Source organism: Triturus cristatus, chromosome 9 (assembly GCF_964204655.1).
Source record: "Triturus cristatus chromosome 9, aTriCri1.1, whole genome shotgun sequence".
NCBI lineage: Eukaryota > Metazoa > Chordata > Amphibia > Caudata > Salamandridae > Triturus > Triturus cristatus.
Window position 1 is genome coordinate 1,094,859,669 of NC_140592.1, and position 22,740 is coordinate 1,094,882,408.

A 22,740-nucleotide genomic window follows, 5' to 3' on the forward strand; every position below is an offset into this window, starting at 1 on the left:
CTATTTGTTGTCTGCATGAGTGCCAATGTGGTGCTAGGCAACCTAGCCAGTAGCGAGAGACGTAGACTCTGATTAGAGGTGGGACCAACACCCTTTTTTGTTGGTTTCTTTTGTGGGGGGATGCTGCGGTCTGGGACTAGGACAGGCCCTGCGGTGCATTAATAACAAATATACCACTTCCCCAGCGGTTAACAAGCCCAGTACCGACCTGCTTCAGGGGGAGTCATGGTCACCACAATGAATGATCACAGACGGGAATAGACCCTTCAATACAGACCTGTTTATTACGGGCATCATGCTCCAGGCTGACTTTGGGGCACAAGCGCTGCAAATCGGCCAAGGCTTCGCGTGGTCACGGTCATAATCCCTCAGGAATGTCAAGAATCCAGTGCACAACTGTTGTGGAGCAATAGAGAGCGAGGTGCGTCTTTAGCGTTACCAGGACGTCCTCTGGCCGCCGGCAGCAACCACGTGCATGCGTACCCAAGGAATATTGAATCGGCCCACATGAGGAACACTAAAACGTGTTCCCACGTGCCACAATGTAAACTTGGTTAAGATCGTAAAATCAGGTCACACACAGTTAATACAGCACGCTGCATAGAATTAGGTACAGAGCAGCGAGAGCACTTAACTAACATGGCTGTTGAGTAGCAAAGAAAGAGGAGGCACAGACATCGAGGATGAACCATATTATGGACTATGTTTGCTGATTGGTTATATGCTGTTAATCCTTCCCTTTGGTTTCTGGGAAAGGAAGTTTTTTCTGGGATGGTGAAGACTGCTGTGAGTAAAGTGAGGAAGAATAATGCATAATCCTTGCCTCTGGTCCTGACATATAATTAAATCAGACCCCCTAGTGTTCAAAAGAAAAAAGTACTTTCACAATATATACTTTATTGAAATTGCAAAAAGAATACAATCTTTGTCACCAAGAAGGTTCAAGTGACTCCATGTATTGATGACTAGACGAGCGCCCAAGCAGCTTTTCAATTCGCCGATAAACCAATTGTACACGTTTACATTTCTTTCAGGTGGCAAGCAACCTGGCAAGAAGCAGCCCAACCAACCGTCACACATTTTGTGTTAGATTAACAAATTTTAGGTGTATTTACCGCATTCCAGCAAGTACAGAGATTGTCACGCAAATCAATTTATCGAAAATCGTAGAAAATTATCTTTCTCTGTGATTTGTGGCACCTGACTTCACTAGTTTAGTTTCCCTTAGGCTGATGGCGAAATTCAGATGCAACATAAAAAGATGATTGACGGAATGCTGAACATTGTCAAACATTCACCCCGAGTCACAGATCTAGGTTTAATCCATCGTTATTTTGAAAGCCACGCCATTCCAGTTTGGACCCAGCCAAATACAAATCAGCCTTGACCCTGGATTTGCCCACACGTGGGTCCCTTGCTCACTTTGCCACTGGAGTCAAACTAGCCTGGCTGATGAGGGGTGTTTCCCCCTAAACCAGTTCCAGTATGCTTGTTTCCGGTCCAAGGAGGACTTGGTTTGGCAGTTCGGGCTGGACTTTTCCCATGAGGAACACGGTCAAGACTGATTTGCATATGGTTGGGTCCGAACTGGTGTGGCGAAGTGAGCTAAAGAACGATGATGAATTCAACCCAGATCTGTGACTGGGGAGAGTGTCTGAAATGTTTAGCTCACCGTTCATCATCTCCTTGTGTTTTCAGTGAAATACAGATGACAGGCTCCTTTCAGCACTGATTGGCCTGTACCATTACGCAGCCACAACGTACTTCCTGCTATGCATTCCTTCACCACAATGAGGTATAGAATGGTACAACCAGTGGAGAGCAAATGATAGGAGGTTTTGGGAGCATTTGCGTGCGAGATCAAGGCCTGATAGATTTGGTTAGGATCAGGAGTAATGTGGTTGCTAGCAGGACCTTGTTGTGGCACAACAACTGTCCTGGGCGCTCAGAGGCCCGATGGTGAGTGGAGCAATGACTGCTGCACAAGGCCTCCATGCTTTGATACACTGATAACACAGTGACAGGCACAGATCCACACCAGAGAGAAGCCGCTCTACCACCCCACAGGACTAGCATTCTTGCCGGTAATTCAAATTACAGGTAGTATGAATTGTAAGGAGTATCACAATGACTCCTTTATTTTATAAGCTGTAGCACCTGCCCGTCCCTGAAGTGAAAACTCTAATGCCACATACTACTGACAGAGTATGGAGATGAAGCAGTCGGGGCCTCAAGAGGCTGGGGTACTGGTCTGCTAATCCTGGGTCGGGTCCCTGATCCTCAGGCGGCAGTCAGAGCCGATCAACTTGTGACGGCCGCCTGAGGATCAGGGACCCCTTCATCTCTATTCCGTCTTGGCACTCCAGGCCGCCCGCCGCAAGCTGCTCCTCCTGACAGCCACCTGTGGATCGGGGCTCCGACCCTGGTCACCGGCATACCTGCAGGCCCCGGGCTACTCGTTTCCCGCATCGGTTCTGTGACCCCCGGATTCCAGCCGAACCGGATGCAGTTCTCTCCTCCTTTCCCCCAGACCTTCTTCCCCCCCTTCGCGCTTCACTCCTGCACCTTGAGTCAGTAACCTGGTCCTGATGATGATCCTTAATCGCTAGGATCGAAACGCCGACAATATATCAGCACAACTTCCGGTGCCTTTTTTCCTATGGTTCACTAAAATGCTTAAAAATGTGTTACATTTATGCAAACACTTAACTCTGGACCACAAGTCCTTTTGTATATAATTGTCACTTCTGCGCCATCGCTGTTTTTTCACTGATCACCTGCGCCGTCCACCTTTGAGTGTCACAAGCACCTGCATGCACAAGATTTTTGGGTTACTTACGCAATAATTGCTTACAGTGCTGATACAACTGTTCCCAATTCTTCCACAAGCCTTGATGCAATTATTCTGCAATTTCTTGTACTCTTTTAAATATATGATGCTTTGGGCACATTTAAACAAACTATGAGTATCCCTATCTTCCTTCCTTGTAATGTTTTGTGCAAGCTTGGTAACTAGCCTTCTCAATAATACCGGTTGAGATATTGTTGTTTGTTTATATGTTGCTGATATGGCGCCTGGTCAAGTTTTTGGTATTGTTGCGACATTGGTTGCTTACCGGAGTAGGCTGCTTGAGAAGAGCCCGAAGACGGTATCTCAGTTTCCGATGAGGGAGGTCCACCCCATATACCACCCTGAAATACCAGAGCTGCGGGATCAGCATGATGTTGTTACTAGAGCAGAGGTAGCGGCCCATTTCCAAGAACAGTGGGTTTATACGCCATGGAAAAGGAGTGAGGTTTTATCCCTTAAGACTTACCGGACCCTAAGAAAAATCCTAATGCATATTATAAGGAACTGACTGAGGCAGCTTTTTTGACAGTGATGACGCTTGCGGATATTGAAATGTTCTTTGGTTTATTGGTTCCTGTTGATATTTGGAGACAGGTACACACACAGGACCACGTTGTGGAATTGGGTGGTACCTGGGATCAAATTAAAGCATGGGACCAGGAGAGGAAGCCTGGTAAGAAGCCTAAGGCAGAGATACTTGCTTTGCCTCACCGAATAATCACTTATATGCATTCCCTTATTCCACCCCGAATGATGGATTGGGACAAGCTATCGGCTTGTTGCCAGAAAAAAGATGAGTGTGTCTGATTTTTTCACCCGGTTTGAAAGTGTGTTTCTGGATTATAGTGGACAGGACTTGTCAATTGAAGGTGGTGTGTGTTTATTTGTTAGTAGATTTGTTTCCAACTTGCTCCCCAAGATTGCGACTCGATTACAGGCTTCCGAGAGTACCTGGTCCACCTCTTCCCCTTCTGTTATCTTGAATATGGCAGAGTATTATGAGCACAGGGAAAAGGAGAAGGTGGGGAAAAAGCTTAAAGATTTGAAGACGAGGGTGTTGTTGCAACAGGCTTCTCGAGGGAATGGTAGAGGACGTGGTGGTATGGCCCGACAGCTTCCCCGTACTAGCAGAAATGCTACACCTGTAGGACCCAGTCAGTGTGCGTACAGTAAGGAGGAGGGGCACTGGCACAGCGAGTGTCCTGTGCTTTTGCAAAAGGTGGTGGTCCCAAAAGGACGAGGTTCTCGTGGACGGGGTCGTGGAGATGGGGGCCAGGACAAAGCTCAGACAGCTGAGACATGGCAGGGTCGTACTGATCAGAACTACTTTGACGACCCTCAGGACAAACAGTACTATCATGATGACTATGATACGGATGAGGTGACGGGGATGTCTTACAGTTATGACATACGGAGACAGGGTGAGGGACCAGTCTTGATACCTGTAGACCAGCAAGGTCCGTACGTTAGTGCGGATGTGCATGGTTTGACCAAGGAGTTTTTGGTGGATACAGGTGCAACGAACAGCTCTATTTCTTGTTTCTTGGTCCCTGGGGCAGCTCTGTCTGGCCATAATAATGTTTAGGTAGGATTTTCTGGTGTACCGGTTGTGAGCCCCATTTCCAAACCTCTTGCGTTGACTTTTGGTGCTTTCACTGTAGATTTGCCGTTCTTATTGACGTCTAATTGTGGAGAAAATTTAAAGGGTCTGGATCTATTGAAGTAATTGCATGCTACAATTTATTGCTCCTCGGAGGGTGTCTACACAGTGGCGGCTCCTCAAGGGACTGCTGAGGGATGTTGGGGCGGGGGATAGTAAACTCCGGCATGTGGCCGAACGGAGTTAAATAAATAAATAAAATGAATTACATTGCGCGCGCTGCAACGCCAATTGACGATGCAGTGCGCACAATGTAATTCGTTTCATTTATTTAATTAACTCCGTTCGGCCGTATGCCGGAGTTTACTACCCCCCACCCTACCCCTCCCCCGCCCCATCCCAACGCCCCGCAGCACTCCCTCAAGGAGCCGCCACTGTGTCTTCATGACAAGGGGTCCGAATGTTGTCTGAGCTATGTCTAAAGATTCGCCTCTCCCTGATGAATTTAAAGATGTGCCACCTAACACTGTGGGCAATGGGAGACACAGATGTGGGTTTGTTGCAGATATCGCCAGTTTCGATTTGTGTCAAGGAAGGTGCTATTTTACCCCACATTCCTCAGTATAAGATACCGCAGGCAGGTGAGCGAGCTTTGATTCAAATTGTGCAAGACTTGACTGAGAAAGGAGTGGTTGAGGAGACGACTGCTAATGTTTGTAACAGCCCTATTCTTCCCATCCTCGGAGTATCACAAAGATGTTTACTGTTTTGTGATCGATTTGCGTGAAGTTAATAAGATAGTTATTCCCCAGTTTCCCGTAGTCCCTGACATTACAACTCTCTTGACGATGATTCCTTCTGCCAAATTATTTTCTGTCATTGACTTGAAAAATGCATTCTTCAGTATCACCATTCATCCCGATAGCAGATATCTGTGCTGGTCACCCTCGCTGGTAGAAGTTTCAGGCTCTGTCGCGCTCCTCAAGGCTATACAGAGAGTTAGAGTATCTATAGTCAGGCATTGAAATGTCAGTTGGATTCCTTGTCGCTCCCCACAGGTAATGTATTACTTCAATATGTTGATGACCTGCTCATCGCCTCGGACACAGAACAAGGTTGCAGAGATAGTATGGGTAAACTGTTGCTTCATCTAGCTGACCATGGTCATAAGGTATCCCTTTCCAAATTTCAGTATTGTCGACAGGAGGTCACCTACTTAGGTCATCTACTGTCGAAGGAGGGTAGGAGACTGACCCCTGAGCGCATCAGTACCATTGTTAAAATGTCTGTCCCGCAAACTCAAAAAGATATGGGTGCTTTCATAGGTATCACTTCCTTTTGCAGGCTGTGGATACCTGGCTACTAGCTGCTTATTAAGCCCCTGCTTGCGCTTACACTAAAAGATGTGCATGAGCCCCTGCCTTGGACGCCCGAGTGTCAGCAGTCTTTTAAGCAATTAATAACTGCGCTTTGCTCGGCTCCAGTGCTTGGTACTCCTAATTATGCAAAGTGTTTAGTATTGTACGTGCATGAGCTGGGTGGTTGTGCGCTTTCTGTTTTAACACAACAATTCGGGAATAAGCAACGACCGTGTGCTTATTTCTCTGCTGTACTTGACCCTGTTGCCCGAGCCCTCCCGAGCTGTCTAAGAGTGGGCGCAGCTGTGGCCGTCTCAGTAAGACAATTGGTGGAACTCATACTCGATACTGGCCTCACAGTTATGGTACCGCCATTCTGTGGATACACTTTTGAATAAGACAAGGACGCAGCAGCTCACCAGTGCGCGTCTGACCGGTTATGAGCTAATACTCTTTCAAAAGCACATTACGATTAAACGCTGTGCCACTCTGAATCCAGTCACGTTACTACCCCTTGGTTCTGAGAATGAGGAGATTGATATACAGGATTGTATCTTCCGGAGAGAAGAGACGAAGGGATGGGTAGACCTGACTGATGTTCCTTTAGCTGACCCCAAGGGGAAATATATGTCGATGGTTCTTGCTTTAAGTTACCAGATGGCACTACAACTGCTGCATAAGCAATTACAACACTGTGCACGGTAGTTGAAACATCATGACTTCCCTATCAGTCGGCTAAAGATGCAGAGCTAGTCGCCCTTATTCGAGCCTGTGAGTTGAGCGAGGGACTGGTTGTTAATATTTATACTGACAGCCAGTATGCCTTTGGGGTCGCCCATAATTTTGGCTGGCTCTGGGCAGAGGGAGGGTTCCTTACTTCCCACAGGGTACGCACTCAGCATGGTCCTCCTATACATAGGCTTCTGTCCACTTTGACACGCCCTAAGAAAGGGGCCATAGTGAAGTGCAGCGCCCATAAGAAAATTACTGATGATGTGGGTAAGGGGAACACTTTTGCGGATCAGACATCTAAGGAAACAGCCCGAACAAAGATGAAAAGAATGTTTGTAGCAGGTCCTGCCAGGTGGGTGCCCAAGTTCTCCATGTTTCAGGATACACTAGAAAATGTGAAGGAGATCCAGAGTGAGGCCATGGTGGAGGAATTAGCGGTGTGGCAAGAAAGTACAGCAAATTTGAATGATGAAGGATGTTGGATTGATAAGTCAGGGAAGCAGAGATGGATGTTGCCAGATGCATATGTTCCTCCTGTAGTGACAATTGCCCATGGCCCAGCCTATATCAGTGCTAAGGGTATTTGCAAGTTGTTAGATCCCGTATGGCAAAATGACAACATCCCCAAGACAGCTACACACTTAGTAAAATACTGCATGGTGTGCATGATGCACAGTCCTGGCAAGGGTACCCCTACACCACCCGGAAATTTTGCACCTCCCACTTTCCCTTTTGAGGTCCTTCAAATGGACTTTATTGAAATGGACAGGGTCAATAATTTGAAGTATGTGTTGGTGGTTGTTTTCGCGTTCAGTAAGTGGGTTGAGGCTTACCCTACTGAAGACAATACAGCCATTGCGACTGCAAAGATACTCCTGTAGGAGTTCTTTCCTTGCTTCGGCTTGCCCAGTTTTATTTGGAGTGATAACGGAAGTCATTTCAATGACAGGGTTATTCAGCTAGTTTGCGAGGGACTGCACATCAGACAGAAGTTTCATGCTGCAAATCACCCCCACTCAGCCGGTTTAGTTGAGAAGTCCAATAGTACTATCAAACTCAGATTGGCAAAGATTCAGGAGACCACCCGGTTGCAGTGACCAGATGTTTTACTATTAGCCCTTTTGTCCACAAGAACAGCGCCTTCTAGGACAGGATTGTAACCTTATGAGGTCGTGTTCGGATGCCCGGCAAATGTTTGGGGCATCCCGCGGCCGCATGAGTTTTCGGAAATAGAGTATCCTTTGCTGACAGATTACATGTGTGAGTTAACTAAAAGTCTGCGTTCTATTCACCAACAGATACACAAGTCTCTACCACCTGTACCCGAGGGGCCCGGACAGGATATCCAGCCTGGCGACTTTGTCCTGGTGAAGAATTACCAGCAGAAAAAGAGTTTGGAGCCCCGCTGGAAGGGACCTGTCCAGGTCCTCCTTGCTACTTGCACAGCCGTAAAAGTTGCAGGCCAAAAGAACTAGTTTTATTCGAACCACTGCCGCAGAGTACCTCTGCCCTTGCCCTATGATCAGTGGGTAAGGGAGGGCATTGGGGATTCAGAACATGAGAAGGTGCCCCAGTTCATCCCATTCAGCGATGCGATTCTAACATGGGCCCAAACGGATGCCGAATATAATGAGGTGCTAAATGCGGCAGTGCCCCCGGAGAACAGGGCCATTAATGAGCCCCTTTCCACTGACCCCTCTGTGCCGGAGCCCCTTTTCGTGGACCCCTCTGTGCCTGGAGTCACCAGGTACAATTTGCATCCTCAGGTGAAGGACAGTGCTCCAAAGGAGAAGTCGGATTAGTTAGGGATGGACTGTGCAAGTCAGGGTGTACTTTGTCAATAGTACCAACAGTGTTAGTTTAGGGTGAGGCGACATTGGTGCATTGTCCAGATATTGGACAGGATAGATCAAATGTGCTCCCTTGAGGGAGGTACATTATCCTGGTTGACGTGGGATTCATCAAGAGCTAGGACTGTGCAGCTCCACCGCCGGTGCTCAAGAGCGCCAACGTTGAAGAACAACAGGAATCTACCATTGAGGCTCTGACGAACACAGGGAGCACTTGCCCTCGCCATCAGTTTTATTGCAATCCTTTTACCTTGTTTCATAATGTATCCGTTTGGTCAGCCCATTGAGGAGGAGGAGCAGCCATTTGCATCACCACGACTAGCGCAACAGGGCTGGTCCAAAAAGAGTAAACATAGTTTTTGCAACAATAGTTGCGATTGCACTAATAATTGTATTGGGGATATCCTGGTTCCTGGAGGAGAAGTATCCTGTACATTCCTTGGTTGGTTCAACACCCATTCCCCCTGAACACATTTTTGTCACTTTGCCCCCTCACAAAGGAGAGCACCGAAAGTCTTATAAGGATAATGTATTTATACAAATGTTGCATCAGGCTCATGAGGTGTTGAATACAACTAATTGTTGAGTTTGTGTATTACTTCCCTCATTGACTCATAAAAGTGATAACTTGTTGTCCATGCCACTGTCATACATCAGTAGTTGTGAGGGTTGGTTTGCATTGCTCAATATGGTGCGCCCCCATCCCCAATTTGATACTCTGGATAGGACACCTGCTGATTCACGCACTGTGGTACAGAATGTACATTTCCATCACAGGGCTCCCCCCAAAGGTCCGACAAGCCAAGGGGTGTTTGGTAAATGGTTTTTAAGGTCCTGTATGAACGCATACAAAAGTGTAAAGAACAGCCCATGGTCTTGAATGGAGAGAGCTGATTTCCAACGGTTCAACGCGTCAAGAGTATTTCCAGTCTTTCCAGGCTCGCAATGTTACTGAGTACCAGCCAATACCAGTGTCACTGGTTAACAAAACAGCTAGCTTTTGTGTCCAGGGGACCGGGAGGATAAAGGTGGGGGAGAGCAGATGCAAACTCACTTACAGTGATAGTCCGCCCTTAATACCTAATGTCTATTTTGTCTGTGGATCCCGAGTTTATGTCTGACTCTCGAGGGGATGGTCAGGTAGGTGTTATCTCTCTTTTCTCCTTCCCCCTGTGTTTATAGCTCCATCCAATTACCACAAAGACCATCAGCTGCAGCGTAGGAGTGTATAATTGCCCCGAGTGAGAAGGGTCATTGACACAAAGGATATAGACCAAACAGATACTACCTTACAACAGTTTGAGGATGCCATGAAGGGTATCGTACCTTTTTGGGGCCCCATGTCCAATAGCCTTAACATTTGTCGGCTCACAAGAGTTGTGGAAGGGGCTATTAATACAACAGCAGGGATACTGACCAATATCACTACTGAGCTCCAGGCTACGAGGCTCATCACCTTACAAAACCGGATGGTGTTAGACATCATCCTTGCTGATCGGAGAGGGGCCTGTTGAGTTATTGGCAGTAGCTGCTGTGTGTACATATCTGACCACGCCCCTAATGTGGATGCTGCCATACAGAAGTTGCATAGACTTTCATCCGATATACATCAAGAAAATGGTACTTGGACTCTTTCTGGGTGGTTCTGGGGTATGTTCACGTCCTGGGGTTGGAAGACCCTTATCTTTCTAGCTGTGATTGCTGGTATTATCTTCACATGCTGTCTTTGCATACATTGTCTCCCGAACTGCTGCACTTACTGTACAAGCATTCTCACTCCTAAACAGAAAAAGAGAGCTCCTGACACTAGTGCTGCCATCATGTTGCAAAAGGATATTGCTGACATGATGCAGATAGATGAGGGCATTTTTGGTTCTACATCATACCTTGCAATGTCAACTTCCGATACTGGATGTATGAATAATTCTGAGTGTTGATGTCTTTTGCTTCCCTGCATATTACATCTTTTCCGTTCCCAATTCTGCAATGGTTTAGCAAATGCTAAAAGGAGGGTCTGTTGGAATAAAAATGTTTTAGCTGTACTGTTTATGCATTGAACGTGTTAAGTTAGCATTTGCGGCACCATTTTAGGTTCACCTGCCATTTTGAATCATGTAGTTAGCTATGTATCCCCTGACTCGAGAGGCAGGCTGTGGAAATGTTCATTTCTCCAAGGTTAGGCCTTGCTCTGCTAATGAATACACTGTTCCTATTAATGCATTCCTTTCCCATAGATAGATGCTTTATCGCATTAGCCTAGCTGTAGACATGAACAGAATAACCTTGGTGTGAAGATAACTTGTGCCCGGTCCCAGAGTCGAAACTCATCTTACTGTACTCCTTTGTTTTAGCTGCACCTGCTAGTAGATTTCCATTAGGGGCGGGACATTCTTGGTTCAGAAAACGTACATATTGTATCTCTACGTTTGCTTTAGTCAGTCCCTCTGCAGCAATCCAAGGAGGCTGGTGAGAGCGGACTCGGTTTGAGTGTATCTGAATAAAATATACTTGTTTTGCACTCTCTACTGTCTGACCGACTCTTCATTTGTATGGAAGGCTGAGAGGTGGTCGTGAGTGACCATGGTGACCCTAATCGGGTCACTTCCTTCACAAGTAGGGCTTTGCTTTATCAGACGGACAGGAGCCCGTACCCAGCGAACTGTCCTGACATCAGACTATAATCTTTGCACGTGTTATTGCTGCCCATTCTCTCATAAGCAAAATATCTCTTCAGAAAAAAATTGTCTCTATAGGACTGATGAGTATAAATTAGTACTTGCAAAAAGGAAATCAGCCTTTTGACCATTCCAAAAAAAGTCAATCAAGCAGCTTGACTATGTTAAAAGTTAACCGCAACACGTTTTACGTGTCTTTAAACTCCATAATCCTGTGAACAAATAAATCCTGAGCTTAGAGTCCCTATGTGTTCTGTGAAAATGAGTTAAGAGCTGGTTTGTGTATTTTATGGCCTTAAGATTAGGGTCCTTATGTATTCTCTAGTCCTGAGCCCTTGGTGACAGTATTATTCTGCAGCCCTGAACTCAGTCAACTGCATCTTGTGTGGTCCTGGACCCTAAGCTTTTACTGTTCTCTTTGCTTTATGCATGGACTACACAAACTAACACAGGATGTGTTCCTCAAGTTCGTCTACAGTGGTAAACAGACTATGCCAAATTATTTTATGTAGTTTAATGCTCAAGTATAAAACCTACGTAGTCTAAGGAAACTACATGATTACATTAGATGAGTTGTTAACTTTTTACGGCATTTTAGGCCCTTAAGATGCACTAAAGTGGATCTTTTCTCAAATTAACCTAATAACTCGGACATAACTGCTTTATTTGGCTCACTAAAAGCGTCACACACAAGACATAGAAATGTCACACAAAAGCAGTGCTTAATTTGAGCGGGTGGTTTCCGCTCAGTACCGGCACTTAATCATAAACACCAAAGCTTACTGAGCGAACACTACCCAAAGGTATTGGAGCGCAGACACATTAATTTTTGGTAGGCACAGGAGTTCTGTTTTAGGCGGCGCTTACTTGAGATATGGTCTGGTGCAAGCTGCCTCCCGACGAGAGCCCCGGCACGTTTTATTTTTTGTTTTTAGGTCTCGCCTAGCGGTGCAGCGCATGCACTGCTCGCTTTGCGAGGCATGCAGTATACACTATAGGTGAGGGAAGCCCCGCCCACTCCTCCGCCCACTTTTTCATTGGCTTGTGGCTTTGTTGTTTCTAAATGCTCCCTGCTGATTGGTTTAAAGGCTGCTAGTCCCGCCTTATGACGGCCATGTCTCCTTCCACGGCTATTGGCCCCTTTACTGCATATTTCCTGAGTACTACTTTGTGTCCTGCCACCCCTCCCGCTGTCCGTGCCTTCTCTCCTGCCCCCTCCAACTCCCGTTGTTCGTCCCTTAATCATGCCCGCCCACTCGCACTCCCGTTTGTAATTCAAGAGGTCTCGTGTAAATACGAGTACTCTTGCATTGCAAATGCTTGTTTAATTTCAGTTCTCGCCCCTGGGGACTTAACTTCCATATTGTCGCCACTCCAACTGGTTGTTTATGGGATCGTTGTGTAGTTCGCTCCGTTCCGTTCATAGTACATTTATTCGAATTAAATTACTGTCCTGCTACACCCTAATAATATATGTGCGGCTGCAGTTCAGAGCACAAGGCTAAATCAGAGCTGATTGAACAGTTAAGTAGACGTCCAAAGGGTACAATAACTAGTACGTTCTAGAAGCATATTGTATATTTTGTAATTGGCATTTCAGAAGAGAATATTAATTTTAAAATATGCTACGCATTGAAAGATTATCGCTTTCTTTGTGCTGGGAAAATTACTGAAATTAAGAATTGTTTTCAAAGTGAGTGCAGACAATGAGGGGGGCCTCACTTTGACAGCGCAAATTCTCTTTCCCTTACATACGGTTAGACATTGTCTTAACCTCTGCAGTTCTCAAAGATGGCCACGTTATATACACACAGCTGAGAGCGACGTTCCTTGAGGACCTTCTTCTGTTTCAATGTTGCTCAGTACGTTTAGGAATCGTCACTTCGTCCTCTTCTTATTTGCGTCACTTTCCTGTGCTCCTCCTACTTCCTATTATCTTCCAAAGCGTGCAGCTGCCTAGTGCTCGTTTCCCTGGTTTCTAGGAGCTGCTTTCCGCTCCGGCAGTGGAGCTGCCAGCATGGTGAGTGCGCTTGTTGGTATTCTAAAGAATATTGGTGTTGCCTTGATATGTGTTAGGTCTGCTGGGACATCCCCGTGCTGAAGTAAGATTTATTTAGATTCACAAGCTTCTGCCAGGTTTTTCAGAAGGGCCGGAAGTGTAGTATTCTTGGGGGCAGCACTGTCTCTCCTGTTCTTCATTAACTCAATCATTTGGACTAGTGAGAAGAAAGAAATTAACAGAATGAAAGTAGACCACACATGCTTTGCCCACGCACCTACCCCCAGCCTATCGTACCTGTGCACGCAAACCAGCAACACTGGGCCAAGAGAACACATACAGCTTGTGCGTGGCAGTCCCCAGTGTTTGCCCTGACACGCATTTAAAAAAGAAAAAACCTATATTCCCGTCATGCTCTGGGAGTTTAATATCATAATGTGGCGTTTCCTTGAGCATTTGACTGTATTCACTGGTTTAAAGGTAGCGGACGCTTATTGTCTTGAAACATAATTATTGCATTTTCATCAGAAATGTGCATCTACAAATGTGTGCAACCTATAAGCAGTGCTTTAAATGGGCCGGTACTGAGTACCGACATATATTTTTATTTTGAGAAGGAGAGCACCGGCATTTATCAAGAAAAACGTACTACTTTTAATTGGAGAGTACCTGCACTTCTTAGAAACAAGCAGGCACTCTGGTACAGCGTACCTGCACTTCTATTTCTCCGTTAAGGCTTTTCACACATAATATGATACTGTGAGGGAATCCAATATGTTTAGTGTGTTCCGCCGGTTTGTTTTTGTTTTGCACTTCGTCCTTTGCTATGGCTGCAGCCTGGCTGTTATGTGATTAGGCACTTGTGTTCTATACAAAAGATAAGTGTTCATATATGCTAAATTATCGTATTTGTCCTTCCCATAAGACCGCTGTATGTGTGCAGATGTCTTGAAGCTCTGGAACTAGTACAGCTATGGGAAACAGAAGCAGAAGATTAATTTGTCCCACTTGTCCCATCCTGTATGCTTATAATAGTTATGAGTTATGAGGTATTCTGCCTACAGTCACGTTAAGTGTATTTCAATAATATGTAATTCACACTTCGTAATTTCTCAGCTTTCCAGTAGCCCTTTTAAATGGACTCTTAGCACAGGTCCAATAGTGGTTAGCTTTGGCATAGTGTTTCAGGGGCATCCTAAGGATGTTGAGGGCCCTGTTCAGAACAGCTTTGAATGTATAATCAAATTGCAGGCCTTTTATGCCCTTGTGGCAGGGTCAGTGACAGGGCAGAGCCACAGTCTAAGTGTGTTTACATCTAATACTCGGTGATAGTGACGTGGTTTCAATATCGTAATAAAGCAGCACCTCATGAATATTACTGCAAATAATCTTTGTGATGCCCCCTCTTTCCTCAAATGCAAGGTCCTGTTCCGACCTAAAATAAACTTATATTTATGGATGTTGCATGGTGTTGAAAAACAAGCATTACATTTCTCGGCAAAATTTCTGTTACAGAGTCCTACAGATCATCCACATTAAAAATAAATGAAGGGAAAACAGATTTTTAAACAAACTGTTTAAGAATCATTCATGGTCATCAGGGTAGGCCTGTCTGCAGAACCGAGCAGGCTCTATCAGTGGCCCCCTGGAGTACTGCATCCCTGGGCCAGTGCCCACTTTGCCAATGCCTTTAAACATCTCTATATTGTTGTCACATTTGTTGCTGAACTGAATCTTTAACACGCTTTTCCTTTAAGAGTGGGGTATCTATTATACAGATTTTTTTTATTTAACATTTAATCAACAGATATAAGCATAGAACAGGGATATGGTGTACTTTATAGATACAAACCGGCAGTTTGAAAAGGAAAGAAATAAGCATTGGTAATGCCAATCGGTCCCGCTATTAGGATGTTATATATATTTAGCTATGCTAGCATTAGCGGAGGGGGAGCACGACACGCTGCATTTTACCTGACGTGTGCGGAGGGCTTCTGCTGCCTCAAAAAGCGCCTTCCTTATTGATACGCACTTACCCTGACTTCTAGAGCGAAAGTGATTCAGCACCCACGCTAATGTGCTGCATAGCTAAATACATATGATATCCTAATGGCGAGACCGATTGGCATTGCCAATGCTTGTTTTAACAAATTAACCAATGCACAAAAGGACACTGCCAATGTGAAATTCATACACGAACGGCATGGACTGACCAAAACATGTTTTTTTTGGGGGGGGGGGGGTTTAAATAAAAAAAAAAAAGTATGAGGAACTGTTTCTTTTTAAATTAAATTAAAAAAAAAAAAGCTGCCTGTAGTATCGTTGCTTAAATGAACAAATTCCCAGCACACTTCCGGTAACAGACATCAGCGAGTGTCTAGAGGAAGAGTTACTTCCGGGTGCGTGAACGGGGAGCTTCAACCGACGGAACACCGGCAGCAGCGTGGCTGCGCCGCTCGCGACTCTTTACCTGCTCTGCCTGGCAGGGCCCAGCGCGGCCGCCCTCCTCTCTTCCTGGCGCTCGCCGGCGTCCTGTCCTTGCTGCTGGGGGAGGCTCCTTCGCACGTCCCGTCGCTTCATTTCTCTGCCAATCTCTGCTGCCGCTTCTCTTTGGTTGGAAAACGCTAGATGAATGAGAGAGCACAATCATGTGCTATCAGCGCTCGCTGGCAAGTCTTCTTTGGACTTGGTTCACCACTAAATGCGCCTTTGTCCTGGGGAAATGCATTGTGCTGGGGGAGGCGACTGTTTAATGTTGATTACGAATAGCAATTCCCGCGAGCAGTCTGCCCCAATGGCAGTGCAACTGCGGCGGGTTATGACAACAGAAGGCAGCGCCGCGTCGCATCTAGAAGCTCAATGTTTCTTTTGCTTCCCCAATCAAAATTTAACCCACGCTGTGCCAGAACGTGTACACAGTTTTCACTGGAGTCTCGGCTTCGGCTCAACGTCCTCATTCTGGGCAAATAACTTCATCTACCTGTGCCTACAAAAAAACAAGCATTGGCATAGCCAATAGGTCTCGCCTTTGGGACCTTATAAGTGTTTAGCCATGCAACAGTTGCATAACTAAATACTTTTAACGTCCCAAAAGCGAGACCTATTGGCTATGCCAATGCGTGTTTATACATACTTACATTATATGTTTGGGTATCTCTAATGCACCAACAACACCAGATAAAATTGTGTCATCTGTGCTTTAAATTGAAATGTGGAAGTGCACTTACTCAAACTTAAGAGTACCTGATGTAGTGCAGCAGCGCTGCGAAGTGTAGGTACTGCCCCTTTCAAATTAAGGAAGTGCAGGTACTCAGTAGCGGACAGACCCTGCCCATTTAAAGCACTGATTTCATATCCATGAACTATACTGCAAGGTCATCCTTCCCACAAAAGAAGGATTTCAACAGATAGGAAGCCTCGATAAAGCAAGTTGTCCTCAGCATTGTCCATTGTTTTATCAAAAACGTATACATGAAAGCTAAACAAGACCTAAACATTCTAATCCCAATCCCTGCTCATTGTTAACTGCACTATGCAGTGAAAAGCGGTTTCAAACGAATTACCCCAAAATAAACATGCAATATTGTAATGATGAGGAATGCCAGAATAGTCTTATAGAATAAGGTTTATTGGCAGAAACAGGTGAGCGCCAGGCAGTACAACCCTCAGCTCAGGACTCCAGTAGCAACTGACGCCCTGGCTGGAATGTGAGATATAAACAATGCACATTCCACCCCACGCTCCAGGTCAAAGACATAAAGGAAGTACACATACATACCAGCGAACACCACACATCCCCCTCCCTTGAAAAGGGAAAACATCAAAACAAAAACAGCAACCAAAATAAAAAAAAACAAATAGCAATCCAAAATACCTAACCCCCTTCTAACCAAGGTACAACTACTCCCTAACGTACTCACTCAACCACCGAGGGAGAACCCTTTTCCTCTTGGTTACCACGCCCTCATCGCCCTTATGAGCGAGCTCACTATTGCAATTAGAAGAACTGGCAACCCCTTCCTCCCCTCTCAAACAAGAAGCAAAATCCTTCAACGGAAAAACTTTTCCACAATTCCCACCAAAAGTTTGTTCAGTTTCAACTGGTTCTATACCCTTCGACCCTTTGTTTTCCACACAAAGATCCATACCCAAATTAGATTGCACAGCACTCTGGTCAAAATAATCCTCCACCCAACCAAAATCATTATGAACATCATCAAAGTTGGTGTCAACCATTCCTTCCTGGGTAGGGTTCAGCGCCACACTCTTCAAATTCCACACTCTACCATCTTTGAGTCTTACAGCATTGCGAAGAACCTCTGCTACCCGCTGAGGTTCCTCAAACCTACTCTCACCCTTTGGCACTTTGACCGGTTTCTTAATGCGAACCCAATCACCTACCTCAATTGAAACATCCTTGGTGCCACACGCGTCATATACCTCCTTACTTTTCACATGTGTAGCAACCAAATTCTCCTTCACAATACTAGGTGACCACTCTACAACTCCACCACCCTTGATCCAATCCGGATTAAACTTGCATCTCGGATTCCTACCTCTCATCATTATAAAAGGAGATAACCCCGTTGCAGCATGCTTAGTAGACCTATATGCCCACACTGCTTTATGTACCTCCACCTTCCATTCCAACCTTTTATTCATTGCAGCCTGGATTACACCCTTAAGCACCCTGTTAAACCTCTCAACTGTACCATTCCCACTAGGATTATAAAGTGAGGTAGTCTTGTGCCTAATTCCACATTTTTGAAAGTACTCCTTTGCCAACTTAGACGTGAACTGTACCCCATTATCACTTAACAGACACACAGGCAGTCCTTCTGATACAAATAACTTGTCAAGAAATTCTAAAACAGCATTAGTATCCACCTTCTCAACTATTTCAATTACAGGCCATTTTGTGAACAAATCAATAACAACTAATACATAATCTTTTGATTCCCCCACTGGCCCGAAAATATCAATGGCAATCACTTCCCATGGAAGGTCTGGAATAAGACCCTCACTCGTTGGCGGTCTCAAAGTTTTCAGTGACTTATCTGCCGAGGAACAGATTGAACATTCCCTTACGAACCTCTCCACATCCATGTCCACACCTGGCCACCAAAAACTTCCCTTCACTAAGGACTTGCTTCTCACTATACCGAAATGTCCTTCGTGACACAACTGCAACACTTTCCTTCGTAACTTCTTAGGTGGAATCACTTTTTCGCCCCTAAACAACACCTCCCTGTCCAAAGACAATTCATTTCCCACTTCCCAAAAGGCTTTCAAATCCCCCTTAATGAGGTGCTTCCTCGGCCATCCACTACGAATATAATTGAAGACCGCCTGTAGCAACACATCCTTTGATTGTTCTTCCATCCACTCATCTTTTGTAATAACCGGTGCACCAGAATCATGAACCAACGCAATGTTGAATTCACCCCAAGGGTCATCTAGACATTCTTCCAGTGGTGAGGGCAACCTCGACAAGCAATCTGCCACAACATTATCTTTACCTGGCACATATACCATCCGATAGATGTACTCCTTCATTCTCATAGATATTCTTGCCAATCTAGCAGATGCTCCAACACCCCCCACACCAGTCAAAATCTTCACCAAAGGCCTATGATCAGTGCGGATAGTGACAGCTTTCCCCCAAACGAACGCCCTGAAATGCTCTAACGCCCAAGCACAGGCTAACGCTTCCCTCTCAATAATCGGATATCTACTCTCCGAGGGGGAAACCGCCCTAGATGCAAACAAAATAATTTTTTCCGCTCCATTGCTCATCCTCTGTGACAGCACTGCCCCCAATCCCTTATTACTTGCGTCCGTTGTTAATAAACACTCTAAATTTGGATCAAAACTGCCCAAGGACGCCACGCAAAGGTCACGTACGTGACCCTGCGCTGTGACGTGTCTCACCCAAAGCGCATGTGCGGAACTCTCTTTCACAGTGGCGTGTCAGTCTCTCAGTGCGCCTGCACCGAACCTCGCCTGCGTTCCAGCCTCGCACCCGGCAGGTCGAAAAATGCCGCTGTTGGTCTCCAAGGTAACCGGTAACTTGCTTACTTTGCTCCTTGATCTTGATTCCTTTCGAAATTCACTCTGCATACATCACCGGCATCACCAAAGATCCTGCGACAACGCGATCCTCGCCTCCTGTGTGTAATTCAGTTACACAAAGTGCTTCGCACGAATAATTCCGGCAATTAAATTTGTGCCTCTTCAATCGTTCCACGCTGTCCACGATCACAGCCTTTTCTTTATCCCAGCTCGTCGCCAATTGTAATGATGAGGAATGCCAGAATAGTCTTATAGAATAAGGTTTATTGGCAGAAACAGGTGAGCGCCAGGCAGTACAACCCTCAGCTCAGGACTCCAGTAGCAACTGACGCCCTGGCTGGAATGTGAGATATAAACAATGCACATTCCACCCCACGCTCCAGGTCAAAGACATAAAGGAAGTACACATACATACCAGCGAACACCACAAATATATACACTACATAAGGGATAAGGGTAAAATTGTCCTAAATTGCAATCTAGGGGTTCTGGTGACATTTACCATACAGCGGGTTATCGGCCTTTTGGTTTATGATGTCACTAGAACCCCTCAATGGCAATATGGCTAATGGGACCTTATTAGACAAGTAACTGTAATGTTTTTCTCATTCTAGTTCTCTCTCTCTCTATATGTATATATATATTTGTGGGTATATGTATATATATATATATATATATTACCTACTGGCGGTCGCCAGTAGGTAGTTATAGTTAGGACCACGTTTCCAAAGGAAATCCGCAACATTCTATTTTGAATAACTTTGGCGCCGGTCGACGAATCCTCGCGAATTTTTCAAAATAGGTGGGGCGCTACGCTCCGCTCCTACCCTGAAAGTCTCGGGGGGATTCGTCAAGCGGGGGCTGAGCTAAAAGGGGGGTCCCAAAACGCGTTTTTCCCATGCATTTTTCCATAGGACCTTTAGACAGGGCTACAGCCCGAACGGCTGAACAGAATTACTAGAAATTTGGCAGAGAGGTAGTCCTCAGGTCAAGGAAGTGCCTTTTGTAGGTTTGGTGTAAATCTGTTCAGTAGATTCTGAGAAAATAGCCTTTAAATCAATATATATATCTGAGCCAGCTTACGGTGCGCTTACGGTACGCTTACCGTACGCGTACGGTGGCGTGCGCGAGCGCGATTATGATTGGCTCTTAGATCTTAGTAAACATTCGAATCGGCCGAAACCAGGAAGCGGCGGCCGCCATTTTCTCTCTCGCGCTGAGAGAGATGATTAACAAACAAAGCACAAAAACATTTAAAGGGGCTGTTTTGACAGCTCCCACACAAATAGCCATGTACAGGGAGTCCCCAAAGATCCCCCAAGGCCAAAAACGGAATTTTTATTTTTTCGCTAATTTCGCCGATTACGCTTACCGTACGCGTACGGTAAAAAAATATTTAAAAAAATAAAATATCCACACTAACCCCACCCCGTGTGCAATTGGTGACCGAAGCTCACCAATTGTGCATGGCTTATCACACAAGTAAAAAACGAAAAGATTAAAAAAAAAAATATTAAAAAAAAAAATTATCCACACTCTTTCAACCCCGTGTGCAAATGGTGCCCGAAGGGCACCATCTGTGCATGGCTTATAACTACTGCGAAAAATTAAAATATTACCTTTAAAAACGAAGTGCATCATATGTCCTCCATGTGCGCACCGCGTGCTCACTGTGCGCGCACGGTGCGCGAAGCGCACCGTGCGCGCACGGAACAAACTGCGTTAAGTGGGCGCGCACGCCACGAATGGCGTAAAGTAACTTAGCATTTAAAAAACCGTACAAATTCACTGAAAAAACCATAGGTTTCACACACGTTATAGTTAGGAATTAGCATTTAAAAAACCTTGCAAATTCACTGAAAAAACCATAGGTTTCACACATGTTATAGTTAGCGGAAATTTTACTGATAAAAAACCAATGAAATTCCCCCGTTATAGTTAGTGCAGGCAACTATAACTCACGCGACCGCAATCTTCTGCTGATGACATATGTGTCTTTATGAAAAGAAAATATTTGTAATATATGTATAGCTAAAAATGTATGGAAGAAGACATGGGTAAATAAGTGTCTAAATACAGTATTAGCATCAGCAGAGGATTGCGGTCGCGTGAGTTATAGTTGCCTGCACTAACTATAACGGGGGAATTTCATTGGTTTTTTATCAGTAAAATTTCCGCTAACTATAACATGTGTGAAACCTATGGTTTTTTCAGTGAATATATATATATATATGTGTGTGTGTGTGTGTGTGTGTGTGTATATATACCCCCACATGCGAACATACCTATATGTAAGTGTATAAGTATAGAAACAAAAAAGCTTAAAAGCACATACAGAGACTTCCCACTGGCAGGACATGCGGTAACATAAATGTAAAATATACGGTGCTTCCCAATATCTTTCCCCAAACCCGTACCATGCCGCCATTTCCCAACTGCCACAGACGTCATTAATAAAGGCCCTGAACCACTACCTGGATGTAAACACCCCTCCCCCGCACCTCCGAGCCGTAGTTTTATTGAGAGGTGAGATTAGCCGGACTATGGAGCGGCCTCAGCCCAGACACACCGGCTCCTCTCTGGGCCGATTGGAAATCACTTAATGAATGACAGGAGTCAGGGGTAGATAGTGGAGGCGAGGGTGTAGGGCATGGGGGTCTAGTGGCGGGAGATCCCCTGTACGCACCCCACAGCCCGTCGCACAGTAAGACCCCCACAATTATCACAGTTGGGTGGTCTTTGAAGGATGCAGAAAGGGCTTCTGGGGGAGCTCCCCTGAGCAACAGCACCAACGCAGAACAGAATGACCACTAAAAACGTGGCTAGCACCTTGTGGCTGCAGCAAGCCACATTTAACCGCGGGTTTCCTTTCCTGCCCCCTCCTAAATGGCGATTACAGGAGGGGTTAATGAGGCTTGGTGCCAAGCCACGCCCACCTTCAGTCGTAATCAGACAGAGCGGGGCCTCACAGGGGTTTGGTCGTACAGTTCCACTGGGGCCGAGGCCTTGAAGGGCCCCCTCTGGACACTGACTACCCCTAGAGATTGGAGGCCTGGGTCCAAAGGTGTGGGGTGGGGTCCAAACTCCAGAGTGGGAGCCAAGCCTTCAGTAAGTGTGAATGTGCACCAATATGAGTGCCCCTCTGCCCATCACATACATAGAAGTTCAGCTGGAGCTAATGGGAACAATCAAGTCACACTTCTTAATTTTTTCTATGATGTAAAGGTTCCCTTCCTCTTGCAAAGCAAAATTCTCGTGATATTTGTATTTGCTTACTTCTGTGCTTTTTTTGTTCGCCTACAGCAGGTTTATTTTGATGTGAAGCCTTTTTCACACGTGTGTACCTGCTAAAGTGGGACGCATGAAAATAGTCTTGTTAAATAAAATTGCAGTAGGGTTTCTAACCCTACCAACCCTTCGAGAACCCTCCCCTCCCCATCTCCATCTTCAGTCACAGTTCCACCAGTATTTTTGTTGCATTTCGGCAACAGTCAGCGGGGGTGGGGGCTGATCGGAGGGCACAGGGGCTGTCCATCTTCTATGGCTTGTCCTGTGCACGGTGCGTGTGCATTTTCACAGGCCCCTAATAGCTTCCAGATAGTC

The 22,740-nt window shown here is 45.6% G+C and overlaps 1 protein-coding gene across 2 annotated transcripts in view; it reads right to left on the reverse strand.

Moving 5' to 3' along the window:
- ABHD12B (abhydrolase domain containing 12B) overlaps positions 1 to 15,878 on the reverse strand; it is a 259,208-nt gene extending 243,330 nt beyond the window's left edge. Inside the window, exon 1 of one of the 2 annotated variants that reach the window (XM_085626980.1) lies at positions 15,536 to 15,878. In XM_085626980.1, coding sequence (XP_085483106.1) covers positions 15,536 to 15,645 — 110 coding nt within the window. In that variant the 5' untranslated portion in view covers positions 15,646 to 15,878. The remainder of the gene's footprint in view (positions 1 to 15,535) is intronic. The other variant, XM_085626979.1, reaches the window with a different exon arrangement.
- Between the last annotated feature and the right edge of the window lie 6,862 nt (positions 15,879 to 22,740).